We start from the raw sequence: 18,265 nt of genomic DNA, 5'->3' as shown, positions 1-18,265 counted from the left end.
AAACTTGTTGGACACATTTGCGTGAATCGGTAAGAAATCGCGCTTTGCGAAATGTGCGGTTATGTTGCACCATTGCTGCTTAATCGATAACCCAAGAGGTAACTTACCTGGATCAGCCATTGGAAGATATTCAGTTCTGCTAATCAAACCCTCTAATGAAACATCTTCCACGCAGCCTAACTTGTAGAGTACAAGGGAGAAAAAACTTTGGCTTCAAGAGTAGCGATTTGATGTTATTCAACTTCTTAAGTATTTAAAATTTTGTCCAAAGTCTGTTGTCGCACAGGCAATCTTTTGTTTTCACCATTGTTACCTTGATCCAAGAACTGTATACATGACAAAAGGTCTCAAGACCATGCGCTTTGACCAGCTAATAATTTACGTAACAAGACTCGCGAGAGGAACTAGTTTGGATCATGTTTATACAAATAGGAGCAAGAATATTGTAGATGTACTGGTGCTAAAATATGCTCTTTCAGACCATCTGCCGGGGCAGGAAATATTTCAGGCAATTGATATGCACGCGCCTATCATGCATAAGCGGCCCCGGGTTCGTAAAGTCAAGCAGCCGCGACGGTTAACAAGAGACATTTTAGATCAGCTGTCAAAAAGAGACACCCAATTGAAATTAGCCAGGGCATATAACACCGCTGACGCATGGGCAAGGTTTCGCGGTGCGCGAAATCCGGCCACCAATATGATCACAAGCAAAAGGAAACTACTTCAAGGCGTCGTTTCAGAATAGCAAAGGGAACTCTAAATGTATTTGGAAGTTAATAAGATCCCTTGGAGGAGACCAACCCGTCAACCAGAATTTCCTAAAGTTACCAAAGAAAAGATAATCTCAACAGCGACAAACATAGCGGATTATTTCAATCTGCACTTTACAGCTGTTGCAGATAAAGCGAAACGATCTCTCCTGACCACAAACGGCTGCAATCTTGACAAACTCAGACAGTTTGTTAGCGAAAGGCTACCTGTTGAATCACAATTCACTATACCTCTGGTCACAGCTGATATGGTGAAGGCATATTTACTGAAATTCCAGCCAACAAAGCAACTGAAGTTGACGGAATCAGTTGTGCTCTTTTGCGCCTAGGCATCACAGAACTAGCGCCGTCAATAGCAAAGCTAATCAACCTATCGCTTTCATCGGGGACTTTTCCTTGTTATTGGAAAAGAGCCAGAGTGACTGCCATCCATGGATGATGTAAATAACTATAGACCTATTTCAGTACTTCCCGTGCTGTCTAAAATCATCGAACGTCATGTGCATGACCATTTGTCTGAATATCTAATTGTGCACGACCTCATCTATAAGAACCAGTCCGGATTTAGAAAGCAGTACAGCACAGAGACAGCGCTTGCCTATATAGTTGATACTCTGCGATTCAATTTGGACAAAAACCATATCAATGGTATGGTTCTAGTTGATTATAAGAAGGCCTTTGACATGGTAGATCACGTGACTCTACTTAGCAAGCTTAAGGCCATTAAACTGGATAGGAGCACTTTACTTTGGTTCAAGTCATATATAAACAATCGTATTCAACTGGTTTCATTCAAAGGACAGACATCGACCGTTCCATATTGGGTCCCTTACTTTTTGTGTTGTTCATAAATGACTTGCCCTTAAATGTTCACACGCGAAACGACGGCATGTTTGCTGACGATACCACCCTCCTCGCTTCTTCTTATTATATAAATGTAGAAGAGTTCAAGAACACTCTCCCTCGTCGATGAGTGGGCAACAAACAACAAACTGCCCCTGTTTTGTGCCAAATTGTTCCGAGACGAAGACAATACGAACTGATGGACTGCGCCTACGAAAACGTTTAACTGAGTAATGAAGATCGCAAGCTCAAGATAGAGCTTAAGGGAAGTACATTAGAACAGGTCAAGAATGTCAAGCTGCTAAGCCTTGAACTTGATGAACAGCTCAGTTTCGATGTTCATATCGACTCTTTATGTAAGAAGTTTTCAAAGCGTATCGGCATACTTAACAAAATTAAGGCTTACTTACCATGAGCAGAGCGTACACTTTATAATTCTTTTATTAATCCACTGATATTATGTTGCAGTGTAACATGGACAAGCTGCTGTAGTCATGATGATATAAATAAGATATTTAAGCTGCAGAAACGCTGTGCTCGAATCGTCCTTGACGCCCAACAACGCCATGGCACTGTGGATCTATTTAATAGTACTTTAGGGTAGGTGCCATATAACATCGAGTCTGACATCAGAAGATGCTTAATGGCCTACAAGAAGATTATGAGTACTTGCCCTGCCCATATAAACGAACTGTTAGAACTAAACAAACAGCCAGCACAGCAGAAATACACGAGGTGCTAATTTAACAATTTTACCTTGAAGATACATTAGAGAGAAAGAGGGAGGCCGCACGTTTTCTGCAACAACCTCAAGATGTTGGAATCACCTCCCCTTAGGCTACGCGCTTCTCAATCTGTAAATACTTTGAAGAATGCTTTGTATAAACATTTTAAATTAAGTCAGCTTAGGGATAATATTTTTACTCCTTTTTTAGATATTTTATTCTTGGATCGCATGATATGAGCAATATGTTTTAACTTTAACTTTTAAACGAAAAAGAAAATTAAAATCCGTTTTTTTTTGAGCTACAGAAAAAGAAAAACGGAGAGCATTGAGTGAATTTGAATTACGTTTCCTTCCCGACGGGGAAAAATAAAATACCAAAATGGAAGTCCATTATCGTTTTTTTACTGCGAAGACAAACGAAAAACGAAAATAAAATTTGAGGTTCATTTTCCTATACAATTGAAAATCGGTTGGCACTAAGGTACACGGATTATTGCGGTTTACGGATTTCCCGTATCTTTTTAGCATTTGGTTTTCGGTTTTCATGAAAAGTACCGACGGGTTTTCGAATTTGATATCCGATGCAGTTTTTGGTTTTTCCTATTGAATAAACGCTAAACGCAAATGTTATTGAGAGGAATGCGTGACAAACAAATTGAAATATCGAAGGGATCCCTTGGGGGTTCACGCGTCTTGAATGGAATTAATGTAGTTTACTCTGTATGTTCCACTTGTCACCACTGTATCGGATCGATCAGGGTTTTAATAACTGGGATGTGAAAATGTATCGGTTTTGACAGTTTTGCATGCAGTTTTCGGTCTTGGTCGAATTTTTTCGGTTTTTTGGTTCTGGATGGTTTTTTTCTACGGTTTTGCGGTTTCTAATAGGCCCCAATGCCCCCCTCGATAAAAATTGTTGGAGTTTAGTAAATTGGGTTGTCATCTTTCGTGCCTCATATTTTATTCCTGATTTGTTTTTGATCACTGGTGCATTTTCAGATCGACAAAATGTATCTGATTTCCATGACAATTGGTTTTCACTTATTTTCATCCTCAGACGTTTAGACGTGGTTTTGTTATTTATGACTGTCTTTCCGACAGCTTTTGTGTAGAATTTTACACTCTATATTTATCATTTTTTGGGGAAGACATGCAATAGCCGGGAATTTTTCTGGCGGAAAAGATACACTTTAATATGTTCCTTACCGAAGCTCTCAAAAACATATGTTTGAAATCTTTAAAATTAAAAGTATTAACACTCCAAACGCAAAAAGCCATTTTATATTATGTGGTCAGCTTCTGGTTAATCACGATAGTTTGTCTCCGTCGTGTGAATTAATTCTTTGGACGTCGCCCCACATGCATAATTTCACAAAAGTGATCGAGTACATATTTTGTGCAAATAGCAAGTTGTCATTTCATTGTAATATCTTACTTGCTGTGCCGAGTTTTCACCCCTTTCATCAAAGCACTGCATAAAATAAACATTTTGTCCAATCAAAGCGCTAATTGATCGCGATGGTAAACGGCAGGTGTCCGCGTTCACCAATCAAAAAGGATTGAAAATGAATTTTAAATACATTGTTTTCGACCAAAGGAGTATATCTATGAATTCTTACGAGTTTTCAGTCGCACTTTAAGACTGGTAGACATGTTTTACGAAAAAAGGTTTATTTTTCTACTCTTTGACGGTGTCCAGACGAAGTGAGGATTCTCGCTTCGTCACCTTCGTATTCACAGTGTTCTGTTTCAAGTAAGAAAACAATGAGCGAGCTTATATCGACAGCTCCATTGTACACAAGAGATCGGGTCCACCAAACGAAAATAGGGAATATTCTGTGTACTGGGAAAGGCTGTATTGGCTGTGATAGAAAGTTTCAGACTGGTGATCAGGACTTGTCGGAAATTTTAGGCGAGGTCGATTTGGTGGATTTTGACAAACAGGAGCCTCGGTTTTTACCGACTTCTACCTGTGCAAGAGGATTTTCACATAACTACGACAAACACAATGACGGTCGGCATGGAAACACAGCATTGATGCGAGCTAAAACAAAGAAGGGAAAACTTCTCAGCAGATCGAAACTTCGAGTGCAAGAGCGAAATATTACCAAGGATGGTGTAAAAGTTAAAGAAAGAGATTTTCAGCCCGCTAAAAATAAAATGAGTAGGCCAGAGTCATTAGCTGTTGATCATAACACAGATACTAATAGACGTTGTTACAGAAAAATTGTGAAGACTTCGGCTCAGTCAAATCACAAAACAATAAGAAATAAAACTGTATCTTTTTCGGCCCCTCTTGTTAGGCAGGGGACGTTTACTCTTGAAGTTAGTGAAACTGGAAAATCAGAAACGAGTCAAGAACGTAGAAATAACCGAAAACAATCGACTGCTCCTCTGCAAACCAATGGTCATCACTGGAGATCTCGGTCTCACCTCTCGATAGCGGAACCAGACACAAATTTCTTGAAAGTCAGGCAGGGGATGTCCACTCTTATAAATGGCGAGAAAGGAATATCAGAAAAGAGTCAAGAACATATGAAAAACCGTAAACAATCGACTGCTCCGCTGCAAACCAGTGATCATCACTTGAGATCGCGTTCTTACCCTTTAATGCCAGCACCGAAAACGAATTTCTTGAAAATGCTTCATAACAGCAGTGTAGGAATATTTGACATCAAGTCAATGAAAAGCAAAAAGAAGTCTAAGTGGGTGAAAAAAGTTTTGAAATCCGGAGTAAAAGAGGAAGAGATATTTCCTCAAATTGAAGGTCGGAAAACCACGAGAGGCGGCAACAGAAACTTTAAGACAGCGAGAAACAGCCAAGAGGAAAGCACATCAAATTTACCTCAGAGATCTAACGAAAAATACAGAAACAAGGAAAAAGACTTAAAAAATATATCTTCGAAAGACAAAGGGTTTTCAACTTCGGAAGATGATCGTCAATCTTCGGTTCTTGTGATTGAGCATTCCCACGACGAAATGAACACAAAAGATGAGAGTTTATACAAGCTTGGTTTCACAGCACAACGTAGTGAAAGAAAGAAGAACTTTCCCGACGTTTCAATACTGGAAATTGCCGAAAGTTTGGAAGGTTTTGTTCAGCTGGGAGTTATAAAACTTATCTGTCAAGAACACGAAGGCTGTTGGTATATTATAGTGAGTAGCCGGATTATTCGTGATTTTCTTGTTCAAAATGGCGTAAAGATGCGTGGCAGGAACTTCCAACTGATTGATTGTACGAAAAACTCATATTAATCAGTAAGTCCTGGAAATGCTTAACAATTAGCTTCATGTTGTGATATGAATGTACATTATCCAGCCAACAGGTTACGATAATAATACAGAAAAAAAAATTATCAGCGATTACATGATTGAGTGGTATCTCGATTTATTGCATCTATTTTTAAACCATAGATGATCTTTGCAATCTGATGGGCTCTCAGCAGTGCGATTTGTTCACGAATCGCTCCTCTCTTTTCGCTCTAAATCGCAATCGTTTTCTCAGCTTGAAGAGAGCAACACCAAAGCAAAACTCAATCAGCAACCGTACAGCAACCGAGTCTGGCCGTTGAGGGAGCCTGGAGTTAGAGCCACCTTCACGCGCCATTGTTGGAAACCTGGTTGCCGGCTCCTACCCTAGCTGCCTGTAGATTCTAGGGAGATTACAGTAAATGATCCTCTCAGTCTTTCAGTCAGCCTTTCCTGCTTTTTCGAAGAAATATTTAGGAATAAACTTATAAATAGACTGTCATTTTTGGAACTGTCATTTTGTCAGCAGTTTTTGATTTTTCATCTCAGTGCTTTTCCCAGCTGTTGCATTTGCTAACACGGTGAAATATGTGTAAAAAAGGTATCACGTGCTCTTCTGTCAAATGTACCCGTTATCACGTGCACTTCATTTTAACCATTTACATCCCAACACTGATCAGAATACATACTCTTCATACCGTTCTCTACACATTTTCTGCGGCGTCGACAAGAAGTATTTGTTTAAAAATCAAGAGCTTGTTTAGTTCGTGATCTTTTCCTTTATTCTCGTTACCTTAATGTTTGATTCTTTGGAGACATTGTATGGGGAATATAGATGCTAGTCACTTCTAAAGGGTTGTGCAACCATAAGCCTTACTCTCCCATATCGACCATAAATTGGACTTGCATCTTGTGGACGTGGATTCCAAAATGAAGCTTCAGCAATATTCGTTAGTATTGGGAACATTTTTGGAAATTGGAGTAATATTAGCGGAAAGCGTCATACCTTTGACTTCTAAATCGCTTACGCAGTTCTCGCCCAGCATCCCATGCTTCACCAAAACATCCGATGTGGAATATTGCAAAGACCCGGCTGAAAAAATTTGTCATTTGAAACAGTTTTCGGCAGGTCACAAAGCAGCACGAGTCAATACGGTTTGCGATTGTCCTAATAAATAATACTATTGATTTAAAAAGTTACGCAGGTGTGAAAAAATTCACATAGGAAAGCTGTAGACAATCGAATAATTTAGGCGATCAGGAGGACCTGTTCTTGCCCTCTCTTGGTCAATTTCCATGCAATCAGAAACCGAATCTTTATCAGATAATAGCCGATGTCGGACCTTTATAAAAATATTTGTTCTTTTAGAAGCCTCTTGACAGGCCAGCAATCGCTCTCGGTCGTCAGTCAAATTTTATGAGCCTTCAATACAACCAGCGGTAAATCGCGGTCGTCATGAAAGATGGCCGAACACAGAGGAAACATACGCTGTTGTTTTGTAGTTTGTTTTGTTTTTTTCCTTTCTTTTAGACTTTCTTATGGCGTTTTATATTCGTTAGCCGATCAAATGGTTCTTTTAGAAAACGATACAATCTCCAGTGTAATTCATAATAGCCCATCGGCTTGGGTAGTAGAATTTTATTCCAGTTTTTGCGGACATTGTCATGCGTTTGCTCCTACATGGAAGAAGCTGGCAAAAATGGCAAAAGGTGAGTCCTAACGAATAGAATGTATCTTGCGGTAGAAATTTATTTATGATGTGATATGACTGAGGAAATTGGGAAAGAACTACAAGAGTGGATAACTAAAAATCTATCAATCTGCTCGCGATCGAATGTTCTTTGTTTGGATGTGATCTATTTTTAATGACATGAAATAAGAGGGAATGAGATCTCTATAATAATTGTTTCAGGGCGAATTATTTTCCCAGCCCTTCCCTTTTATTTGCTAAGAAGCGAATAATATGTTTTGTCAGGGCCAATCTGTCGAATCTAAGATTGGCGACAAAAGTCAGCTGCCGTCGCAAGTTCATTTTCTTTATCCTGATAAATTATTTATCAGTCACAGAGGAAAGGGAACTTAACACCACACAGTTATGGGGAATTTTTTTAAATCGCCATTCCTTCTTCGGTGCCTGCTGCAGAAATAAGGCTGAAACGAACTTAAAGCTTGAGCTGAAAGAACGAAAACCATTATATTTCTTGTATTGGCCCACGGAATGAAGTTTCGAAGAGGAAGTCTATTTAAATGTAAATTATAAGTAAACAGCTGGTTTTTTGAGAACCTATTCGCGACAAAACCCCATTGGTTTTCATTTTATTTTACTTGCTGATCCTTTTCAGCTCTTTTATATCCTTTATTTTGATTTGCTTTAAAGTCGTGATCTTACTAAAACCAAATGATGGTGTGGGAAAACAAGACTTAGACACAAGGGATACATGTGGAAGCTGTTTGCTTGTTTCAATTAAAACATTAAGCTCGGAAAGAAAACCAGCCATTATTATTGAGGCAAATTTATTCAGAATAACAAGTATATTCATTATGTCTAATTTAGACAGGCACAAGGCCTTTCTTTTTGAACAAAAAGCTATTTGTCAAAGAGAAAGCTTCACTGAAGAAATAAGTCTAAGTGCTACACCTTTCTTGTGAAAATAAGGTATCTTTTTGCATGAAATGAAATAATGATTTTCTCATCGCTTTGTTTTGCACTAAAATCTGTTTTAAAACAGAGATAAATTTTACCTGTGCCAGTTTTAATGAACAGCTGAAATGTATGATATATATAGAATTTAATATTGAGTCTAGGCATGATAGCCTGTATGCAGATGCCTCCTATTTCTTTGATGAATGATTTTTATTGATTATTTTTAGAAGGAACATTATATCTACTTTAGTTTAAATCAGATTTCTGATCAGAACCATCTTAAAGTACAATTTCAAACAAAATCTGTGGAAAAATTTAGCTTTTTGGTCTTTTTGCCTTTAAAATGTGCAGTGTCCATCTTGGCTTTATGCAAAGTTTTGTTTCCTTCCCCTGTCTTCCACAAGCACTTGGTTTTCTTTTAAATGCAAAATTCACTTGTAGAGGAAAAGAAGAAAACAAAATTGACAGGAAGGGAGAATTAACAATCAGATCTTGGGAGTTAAAGGGTCAAGAATTATATATTAAGCAGTAGCCTCTATTTGGTTTGATAGTATGTATCGATAGTTGCAATGAATTAGTGTTTGAAACAATTGACTGTTTGCTGCACATGGGATATTTACTTTTCAGTAATCTCTGGTATGACTTAATGAACCAAAAAACATCCCTTTCTCTGTAACAACAGCTAAATGCTCTTTCATCTTGATTTGAATTTTAAACAATCGCTTTTATTGCAGTTGATGTACGGTTTGAAAATTGGCAAATATCACTTGGGTTATATCCTCAGATATTCCCTAGTTGTAGCTGGGGCATGCTGCATCATGTGATGCAATTATATCAATTACTAGCAAGCAAAAATATCAGATGGATTATGACAGGAATTATAATGAACTATTTTTATAAGTTCATTTATGAAATCATATCTGTCTTGAAATCAATTTTTTGAATTTTTCATTGTTACGCATCTTGCCTTAAACATGAACAATAACTAAAACAAACAAGGAAAAGTTTAAACAGAGGATATTGTGTAGCCACATTGTGAATCTCCTCTTAATTTTAGAATTTGCCTTTTTTCCATTGAGTTCTCACTGTTACCTATATTCTTTAATTTATAGACTGGAAGCAGCTTATACATGTTGCTGCTATCGATTGTGCTGAAGAACGTAATCTAGCAACATGTGTACATTATCAAATAGAAGGTTATCCTTCTGTAAAGGTGAGTGTGACACACTAGTCATTTGTTGGTGCTCAGTTTAGCATGGCATTGTAACAGAGGTCATGAAACACAAGGCAACAGGTCACTGTGGCAGGTCCATACAACGAGTCATACAATCTGTTTATTGTTAACTCTTAACACTTTACATCAGTATGCATATTCTCCACAGTATAATTTATATATTGCCTGTGGTAGTGACAAGGAGAATTTTGATAACAATCAAAAGCTTTTTAGCTGGCCATCATTTTTGTTTTTCTCTTTCAGTGGTGATACTATAAGCCAAAACTAAGTAGCTAGCCACTGTTAGAGGTTGGAAGGTTAAATCAAAAGCTTTTTAGCTGGCCATCATTTTTGTTTTTCTCTTTCAGTGGTGATACTATAAGCCAAAACTAAGTAGCTAGCCACTGTTAGAGGTTGGAAGGTTAACAATGTGCCATGACTCAAACTCTGTGTGTCTCCACTGTCAATCTTATCTTAATGTGGAATTAGAGACTCAAGGGGTCAGGTGCTGTGTGATGTAGGATTTGGCTTTAATTCTGAATTTGAAGGTGATCTGGGAAGCCTGGAAAAAAAGGAGCTTTGCAACAAACTGTCAATTGTATCTGTGCATTTTCTGTGGGTTGTGACACTTCTGGAGATAATACACAAACAGGCTTTTATTACAAAATTATCAAAATTTTCTTATGGACCACATTTAGGGATGTTTTGTATGAAGACAATTTTATAATATTATATGACTAGTAATCTACATTCTTGATATCAGAGAATGTAGAGAAGATTTAGGCAAGAAGAGATCAGCAAAATTTTCTTGGTCCAAGACCAGTTGAAATCAAACAGCACACCACTTGAGTTTCTCAGATTATATTACACAAAAAAGGGGCTTTCATGTCACCGGAGGCCTCCTTTCTCTACAAATACACATGAAGTATTGCCATTGGTCCCTTTCGAGAATGAAGCACCATAAAAACCAACAACACAGTTTAAATCATATGTTATTTCAGATGGAATTTGTTTGCTTGACGAAATATACAGCTGTATAAACTAGTGCATGGAAGCATTTTTCTCATGAAATAATACTATTGATAAAGTGTCTTGACATTATTATTTATGCTGAGTCCTAATAATTAACAGAAAAGATTTACTGTGTACATCCAGGCGCTTTTGTTTCAACACACTATATTTACCCTTCTGCTGATGTTTTCTCTCCAATAGTTTTTTAATGCATCTGCTCCAAGCTCTAATCTAGGCAAAACATTTACAGGTATGATGTTAGGATATGATGTAGATAACTTTCTTGTCACATACAGTTAGGATATTAAATATTCCCATGAAGCATTAACTGTGATTTTTTTATTTTTGGATGTTATTATTTAATAATTGATTCTTATTATTTTCACTATTTTGGTGATTTGTAAATAATCTCAAAATGATTAACAGTAATTAAAAGATGGCGTGCTTAAAATTTTTTGCACTCTTGAGTTAGTGCTAAGTCAATTAATAGATTATGTGTAGAATTTAACCTTTCAATTTTACTAAGATCATGCATAACAAGATAAAAAGATGTTTTTAAGATCAGTTTTGTTACAAGAAAGTAAGAATATGTTTGAGAAAGACTTCACTGAAAAAAAACCAAAGTTGACAACCAATCAGATCTGCCTTCACTTGAATGTCAGTTACATGTATGGCATGATTTCTAAACTGTCCTATTATGCTTTTGTACACAACCATATATGTATACTGTTCTACAAATGCTCAGATAAAAGTGGCTAATGACCAATCACAATTGAGGATTTTGTCATAATTATCTTTTATTGCTCAGTTTGTGTGAAATTTTGGTTAATAGTTGGAATTGAAATTTATTAATTTTCTTCATTTCAATTAGGAGAAAGAACACTTCTAGGTATTATCCATGAAATGGTCAAGGTTGCTGAGCTACAAAAAACACTTGGGTTAATTCGTACAGATTTGGATTTTGTACCCATAGGGTAAGCTAATTGAGAAATAAAGAATGACGTATGGGTGGGTGTTGATATCTTCAAGCGTTCAACTTCATATCTCGATAGTTCTCTGTGCTAACTCAAGAGATATCAAGTTGAACACAGGAAGAGAAATGCCATATCTACAAGCAACCACGTATTATCTTGTTTGGTAAAATAAACACTAAGTCTTTACTGACAAGAAAAGTCGACTGGTGAACACTTTGTTATTCATTCATCTGCCTAATAGAATGGTGAGAAAGGCAAGTTGCCTGTTTGTAGGCGAGTTACCTGTCAGTAGATGATGGGAATATCAAACCTATTTCACAAAAATATATTGAATTTTGCATTAAGTAAGGCTTTTCTCAGGGCTGTAAACACCACAGTTTATATAATAAAGAGATATGATTTTGATGTAAAAAATTGCCACCCTTCCCACACATTTGCTATTTCTTTTAATTAATTAATGTTTATAAAGTTTTGTTGGCACTGAATTCAGTTTCTTTATTACCTAAATTTAAATTTTTCCTGCAGGAAAGAATTTGTATCCAGTTTTGTGGAGGGTAAAACATTGTATGATGAGTTGGCATTAATTTTTGAGGTACCAACTTCATATATTGGTCGTGAGGTGAGTTCTTTCTAAAGCAGGCCCCAATGATTAGATATTTTTAGTAGCCTGTTGTTAAGTTTTGACTGCACAAAATTAAATCCTATATCTTTTGTAGCTGAAAATGATTTTAATTAAACTACTGTGATTTGTATACTCTTTGTAAATCAATTATGGTGCTTAACAATAAAAAATCAAATAGTTGAAAGTCATTGTAAATTGCATTGTATGCTTTCACTATTGAGCTGAATATAACCATGATTATATATTTTTTCAGGTCATGTTAGACATGATGAAATGCCCAGGGTTGGGTGTAAGAAGAGTCCTGAGTCGAAATGTGAGTGTCTTGCCTATATCTTAATCTTGGCAGCAGTCTTGTTGGCAAACACAATTGTTGCACCATTGCAATAAGTCGCATCCTCTACAGATATTATGTTGACATTTTATCTCATGGTATAACGTCAGTCAGAAATTTACTTAATTACTCATTCATTCCCTCCCTCCATTCTCTGTTCTGTTAGACAATTAATTCCCTGCCTCCCTTACTAGGTTTGCCTCTTTTCCCTATATCATACATTTGATTTCTGTTAAAATAGCTGGGGTGGTACAAAGGCTGAAATAGTTGCCTGAGTACATGGATTTATCAACATAATTCAAATTGGCATCTGCTGTCAGGCCTATAGGCTGAAATGATCTGGTGGGTTTTTTCCTTTTTTTTTTTCACTCCATCCTTGATCAAAATACACCTGTGTAGACCTTACAAATGAACAGGAAATGTGTGCAGGATACTTAATTGGGAAAAAAAGGGCTTCAGAGTCTTAATATCGACAATGACAACAGTCCCAATGCTCGATATGGAAATATATTGTTGGACTGTTCTTTAAAATCATCAAGGTGGTTTTTCCTTCTTTTTCTCCATTCTTGATCAAAATACACCTTTTAGACCTCACAAACAAAGAGCAAACATACAGAAGAATGTTCAACTGGAAAAGGGCTTCAAAGTCTTGAAATCAAAGATGAAAACAGTTCAAAGATAGATATGAGCAATTTTAATTCTTGTCTTCAATTTGATTTTTGCATGAATATTTGGCAGCCATATGGTTAAACGTGACACATATTTGTCAGCTTATTCACCATATTTTGAAGTTTTTTACAGATTTTATTTGATTTGACTCTTTTTTTTGTCAGACAATCACCTTGTGAGCTTATTTTGCTCCTAGGGCATGAATCTTACTGGTCAGAATTTTAATACATGTTTGAAACATATTCCTTGCTCTGATACAGCTTGAATTGGCCATCATTTTCCTTTATCATTGTCACTGTTTGCCCTTCTTTTTTTTTTGACTTAACTCACTTTTAAATATTTGTCATCTTAAGACCTCATTTGGTGTCTTTTGTCATTACACATTTGGTTCCATTCCCTCGCTCAGCACAATTTGGCATCTAGCTAGATATCTTCACAGCAAAACTCCAAGTAGCTAAGATTCACTAATCAAATGATGTCCCATCAATGTAGAGGGACTCATTAATTCTGTAACCCCTATGATTGACTAGCATCAAATTTCTCTTTACAATATCACCCCTCAATCAAACATTAAGGTCACAAGAATGAAGTACATGATCACCTACAAAAGAAGCTCTTGATTGTTAAACAAATACAGTATGGAAAACTTGTTAGCTGTTATTAGGGCATAGGAGGTGAACACTCTATCTAGGTCACAACATGTACTGGTAAGTAATGAAACAATCTGCAGAGGAAGCATTTTTTAAAGGCTCCTCAGTCTCTTATAATGCCGTAGGCTACTCAGCTCTGGGTGAAATAACTGGTCACCCCCTTGCAATCAAGTAACTTGATGGTCTTCCAATTCCAAATTTTTAGAAAATACTGATCAATCATTTTACTCTTCTACACAGAAATTTTTGGTAGAGAAATATGCAATAAAGAAATTCCCTTCTCTTATTGTGGTCCATCGAAGAGGCACATTTAAAGAACTTTCACAGTAAGTGAAAACTTTTTTGATACAATTTGTAACTGCATAGGATTAGAAAAAACCAGAGACCTTTTTGCTACAATTTTTTTTTCTCATTTGTGCAGTGATGAAAAGACACATGCTAGCTACAAAAAATCCCTTGAAGAACTTTGTTTAGGAGTGAAGCCTTCTGTGGAGCTCCCAGAAATCACTGAAGCTATGACTCTGTACAAGAGATTGCATGGAAAAGCAGAGAAAAGAAAGCAAGAAGCTGGAAGCAGGTGGGAACATTGTGGTAATACCTTTCTTATCAAATGACTATGTGAATAAAGAAATTGACTGTTTATTGATTTTCTCTCAAATCAGTTGAGCCAATCAGTTAGTTCTCAATTGTTTGTTCAGTTAAGTTAATCTGTGTGACCTAGCCTGTGCATAAATCAGTTAGTCAGTTAGTTATTCATTCCATCAGCCAGCCAGTCAGTCAGGTGTACCTAGTCAACTAGTGAGTCAGTCAGTCAGTTGCTCGGTCTGTCAGTCAGTCAGTTGCTTAGTCTGTCAGTCAGTCAATCATTTCATCAGCCAGCTGACTAGCAAGCCAATCAGTCACTCAGTCAGTTGCTCAGTCTGTCAGTGAGTTAGTCGGTTGCTCAGTCTGTTAGTCAGTCATTTTGTCAGCCAGCTGACCAGCAAGCCAATCAGTCACTCAGTCAGTTGCTCAGTCTGTCAGTGAGTTAGTCGGTTGCTCAGTCTGTCAGTCAGTCATTTTGTCAGCCAGCTGACCAGCAAGCCAGTAAGTCACTCAGCCAGCCAGTTAGTCAGTTGCTCAGTCTGTCTATCAGTCAGTCAGTCATTTTGTCTGCCAGCCGACCAGCCAGCCAGTTAGTCAGTCAGTTAGCCTACCAGTCATTCTACCCACAAGCCAGTCAGTTCAGTGTGTCAGTTTCATTTGGTTGGTCCGTTAATCTCCTTTTGAATCACATAATATGTACTTGTTGTTCCCCAAATAACTGATTTGGTAAGATTTACGTTATGAAGGCATTTTTTACCTCTTTTTGAAACAGTTCCGAGGTATATATGCAAGACTTAGAAAGTGGTTTATCTTTTATGCTGAACGTTGAAGTGGCTACTAAGCCGATCATCCAGGGAGATGAGTACTTGGCGCTGAGGAACTTTATAGGAATGCTGGCAAAGGTAACCTAGAGATTTCATCCGTTTTCAGAAATACGCTACATGTGTGTGATACATTGTGTATCTCTATCTTATGACAAAATCACTTCTGTTGAATGGTTAATTTAGTCTCTTTTTTATTCAGTTAATGATAACGTCAATGACTGTGATGATAATGATGACGACATTTGTTAACAATGCATGCTTAAACTTTGTTAGTCTCCAATATTCAGAGTAGATAATTAGAGTACATAAGTAGAGTGCACGTCAGTCAGAGATAATGACTAACTCCATTAAAAAAAATGTATATTTTCAGTGTTTTCCTGGAAGACCATCCTTGGGCCAGGTGTTAAACAACTTACACGCCAAGTTGCCTCTCACGCGGACAAACATTTTCAGGTCGGAATATTTGTACAATGTGCAGCGATCTCAGGTAAGTTCGTACAGGTGAACTTTTTCCTTCAGCTCATTCCCAAAAACATAAAAGCAAGGCCTGATTTACTTGGGTCGTTTCTACCGCTAAGGTGGGATTTTAGCTTCGTGTGATTAAAAAAAAAAGCCGTGTTTTTTTCCTGGTGAAGTTCGCATCGATGAATGACTTGTCGTGTGTGACTGAAGCGGTAAACTAATGGATCGGCTGTGCCAGAGGTGATAGCCGATTGATTCTTGCGCTGGACTGCCGATCGAGAGGTTTGGGTTCGAGCTCTAGCCGTGTGGGCAAGACATCTCACTCTCACAGGACTTATCCCCTCTCAGGAATATTCGTGGGTCGCTGCGAACTTCCAGGGAAACTTTGACTAATCTCTGGGAGGTTATCGGCTTTTGACTAGCGTCTTGTCCTGGATGGGTAGCAATCTTTCCAGGTATTGGTGGGCTAACAAACTCTTCCACACTACCTCTGAGTTTGCCTGTCTCTGATCTCAGGTTAGTGTTCTAACCACGGTGGACACTAAGCCAGGGTTAAGTTTTCACTGTAGTTAGCAATACAGCCCAGGGAGCGCTCGCTTCAAAGGTGGTCAGCCCGAATAAAGCATTTAAAGTTAGTATTGATTTCAATTTTGTGAAAGCATATACAAGGGTAGACATTTTGCGGGTTTTATTCAAGTCAAAAAATTGATGTTAAAAGAATGGCCCAGGAAATTTTTTGGTGAACTCGATCAGTGTGGACACCAACAACTGCAAGACTACTGTGAATGAGGTAGCCTGTTGTGACTAGCACCCCATCAAGGGAAAGAAGTGTTACTCCTAGTGGCTGTATAGCATGAATTACGTTGGGGAAAGTTTAGGTAAGCGAGTTGCAAGTCACTGACGTTAATCATGTGACAGTGGCTGATTGTACAGTGTCTCTACAATTTATTTTCAGGCGAACGTGAGACTGGACGGTGGCTCAAACGCCCATCCTCTACCCAAAAAGGTTAAGTGGGTGGCTTGTTCTGGTAGCAAGCCAGAGTACCGAGGCTACCCGTGTAGTTTATGGACTTTATTCCACACACTCACCGTGAACTGCGGCTCGAGCCACCAGCTAACAGGTCTGGATGTTCTCTCTCGTATCAGAGAATTCATCCGCTACTTCTTTAGCTGCGAAGAATGTAGGAAACACTTCACGGCGATGTCTTCAAATCTTAGTAACGAAGTCCATTCGCACAACGAGGCAATCCTATGGCTGTGGCGGGGTCACAACAAGGTGAATGATCGACTGGCTGGCGACCAAAGTGAAGATCCGAAGCACCCCAAGATCCAATTTCCGTCTAAGGACCTTTGTGAGGAGTGTCGGGTTCCTGGCTCTGATGATCACAACGTTCAGTGGAATGAGGCGGTGGTCTTGGAATTTTTGAAGAATCATTATGGGGTAGACAATATCAGGATTAAGAAACCGCCAGCGCGATCAGCCCCAGAGTTAGAGGACACTGATATTGTAAGCAAACATTCCAAGCGTCATTCTGTTTCTCATCTTAGTATAATCGGTCTGAGTTCCATTGACGCCAGCATGTGTCTGATTTTATATTCAGCCATAGCTTTTGCAGTTATCGCCTTGTACATCTATTTCATACGAAGGCGCCGGAGAATCGTAAGGCTTCACGTTCACACACCTTAATCTTAACAGAAAAATTCTCATGTGATGCGTCGTGTCAGGGCACTTGTTGATTCGAGAGAGTTAAGTTCACTTGAACACAAATTGTTTAAAAAGTCAATGTTCTGGTCGTTTCATGCTTCGCCCTTGATCAATGGAAATTCGTTCGGTTTTCTTTTAAATCATAGCAAGTTACAGGGTCAGAAGCTTTCATTGCCGGCTAAAACTTGTTTAAAATTCTCTCAGTCTATTTTACTATTAATATTTATTTATTTATATGAAAGCCGCTAAAGGGCACACTATTCCCAAGACTAAATTCATTTGAGTTATTTTTGATTTTACTAGATAAAGTAATCGCAAATCGGAAGTGAAAATTTAACACGATGTATTTTTGAAATTAAATTTAAAATTTAAAGCAAAGAAATTAAAAAAAACAAACAAACGTATTTCCATCACAAGATTCTGTTTTTCTGTTGAAAGATGTATGAAAACTAACTTGGTTTAAAATCGGAGCGGAAAAAAAACTTTGATCTCCTCATAAATTTTCATTGAGTAAGATTTGAATGTTGAGTTTAAAAAAGAAAAGAAGTTCCCATAAGGTCTAGCGCGAAGTACTGTAGAGTTTTATTAGCACTACTGACCTTTCCTTTGTAGCTCCTCGAGCAAGGAAGCATTTTAGAGTTATATTATTAGTTGGAGAAAGTGGAACGTCTTAAAGTTTACATGATATTGAATTGTTATAAAATTTCCAATGTACATAATAATATATTAATGGATAGAGTTTTAGATTGAATTCAATTTTATTCTACGTTATCGTCTTAAATTTTAAATCTTACAAGGCAAAAAGATAATCGCGTTTTAAAGCGCTATTCTCTGTGATTTTACCAACACTGAAATCAGTCAATCAGCCTAGACAGGCAGCTAGAACTGCTGATTTATTTGATCATGTTCACACGTGAATTAAGACACCTCTAAGAGTAAATTGTTGCAACGAATTAAAGAATATGACACTGGATTGATGACTTTC

General features: G+C 37.6%; 2 protein-coding genes across 2 annotated transcripts; both read left to right on the top strand.

Annotated features, from left to right (window-relative positions):
* The first annotated feature begins 3,964 nt into the window (after positions 1-3,964).
* Positions 3,965-6,132, top strand: LOC131795693 (uncharacterized). The gene has a single exon (XM_059113295.2). It carries the CDS (start codon positions 4,105-4,107, stop codon positions 5,593-5,595), a length of 1,491 nt encoding a protein of 496 aa, XP_058969278.2. The 5' UTR covers positions 3,965-4,104; the 3' UTR covers positions 5,596-6,132.
* An 888-nt stretch (positions 6,133-7,020) lies between these two features.
* LOC131795696 (sulfhydryl oxidase 1-like) lies at positions 7,021-18,253 on the top strand. Its single transcript, XM_059113302.2, has 11 exons — positions 7,021-7,299; positions 9,347-9,447; positions 10,660-10,708; positions 11,330-11,432; positions 11,958-12,051; positions 12,308-12,367; positions 13,945-14,030; positions 14,126-14,281; positions 15,062-15,191; positions 15,484-15,600; positions 16,531-18,253. Exons 1-11 carry the CDS (start codon positions 7,053-7,055, stop codon positions 17,260-17,262), a joined length of 1,875 nt encoding a protein of 624 aa, XP_058969285.2. The 5' UTR covers positions 7,021-7,052; the 3' UTR covers positions 17,263-18,253.
* The last annotated feature ends 12 nt before the right edge of the window (positions 18,254-18,265 follow it).

Source organism: Pocillopora verrucosa, chromosome 4 (assembly GCF_036669915.1).
Source record: "Pocillopora verrucosa isolate sample1 chromosome 4, ASM3666991v2, whole genome shotgun sequence".
Lineage (NCBI taxonomy): Eukaryota > Metazoa > Cnidaria > Anthozoa > Scleractinia > Pocilloporidae > Pocillopora > Pocillopora verrucosa.
This window is presented reverse-complemented; position numbering and strand designations above follow the sequence as displayed.

Coding starts and splice junctions, on each gene's coding strand:
- LOC131795696 (XM_059113302.2), top strand. CDS start 7,053: ATGGCCGAACACAGAGGAAACATACGCTGTTGTTTTGTAGTTTGTTTT. Junction 10,709..11,329: donor TCTAGGCAAAACATTTACAG/GTATGATGTTAG, acceptor CATTTCAATTAG/GAGAAAGAACACTTCTAGGT. Junction 11,433..11,957: donor TTGGATTTTGTACCCATAGG/GTAAGCTAATTG, acceptor TTTTTCCTGCAG/GAAAGAATTTGTATCCAGTT.
- LOC131795693 (XM_059113295.2), top strand. CDS start 4,105: ATGAGCGAGCTTATATCGACAGCTCCATTGTACACAAGAGATCGGGTC.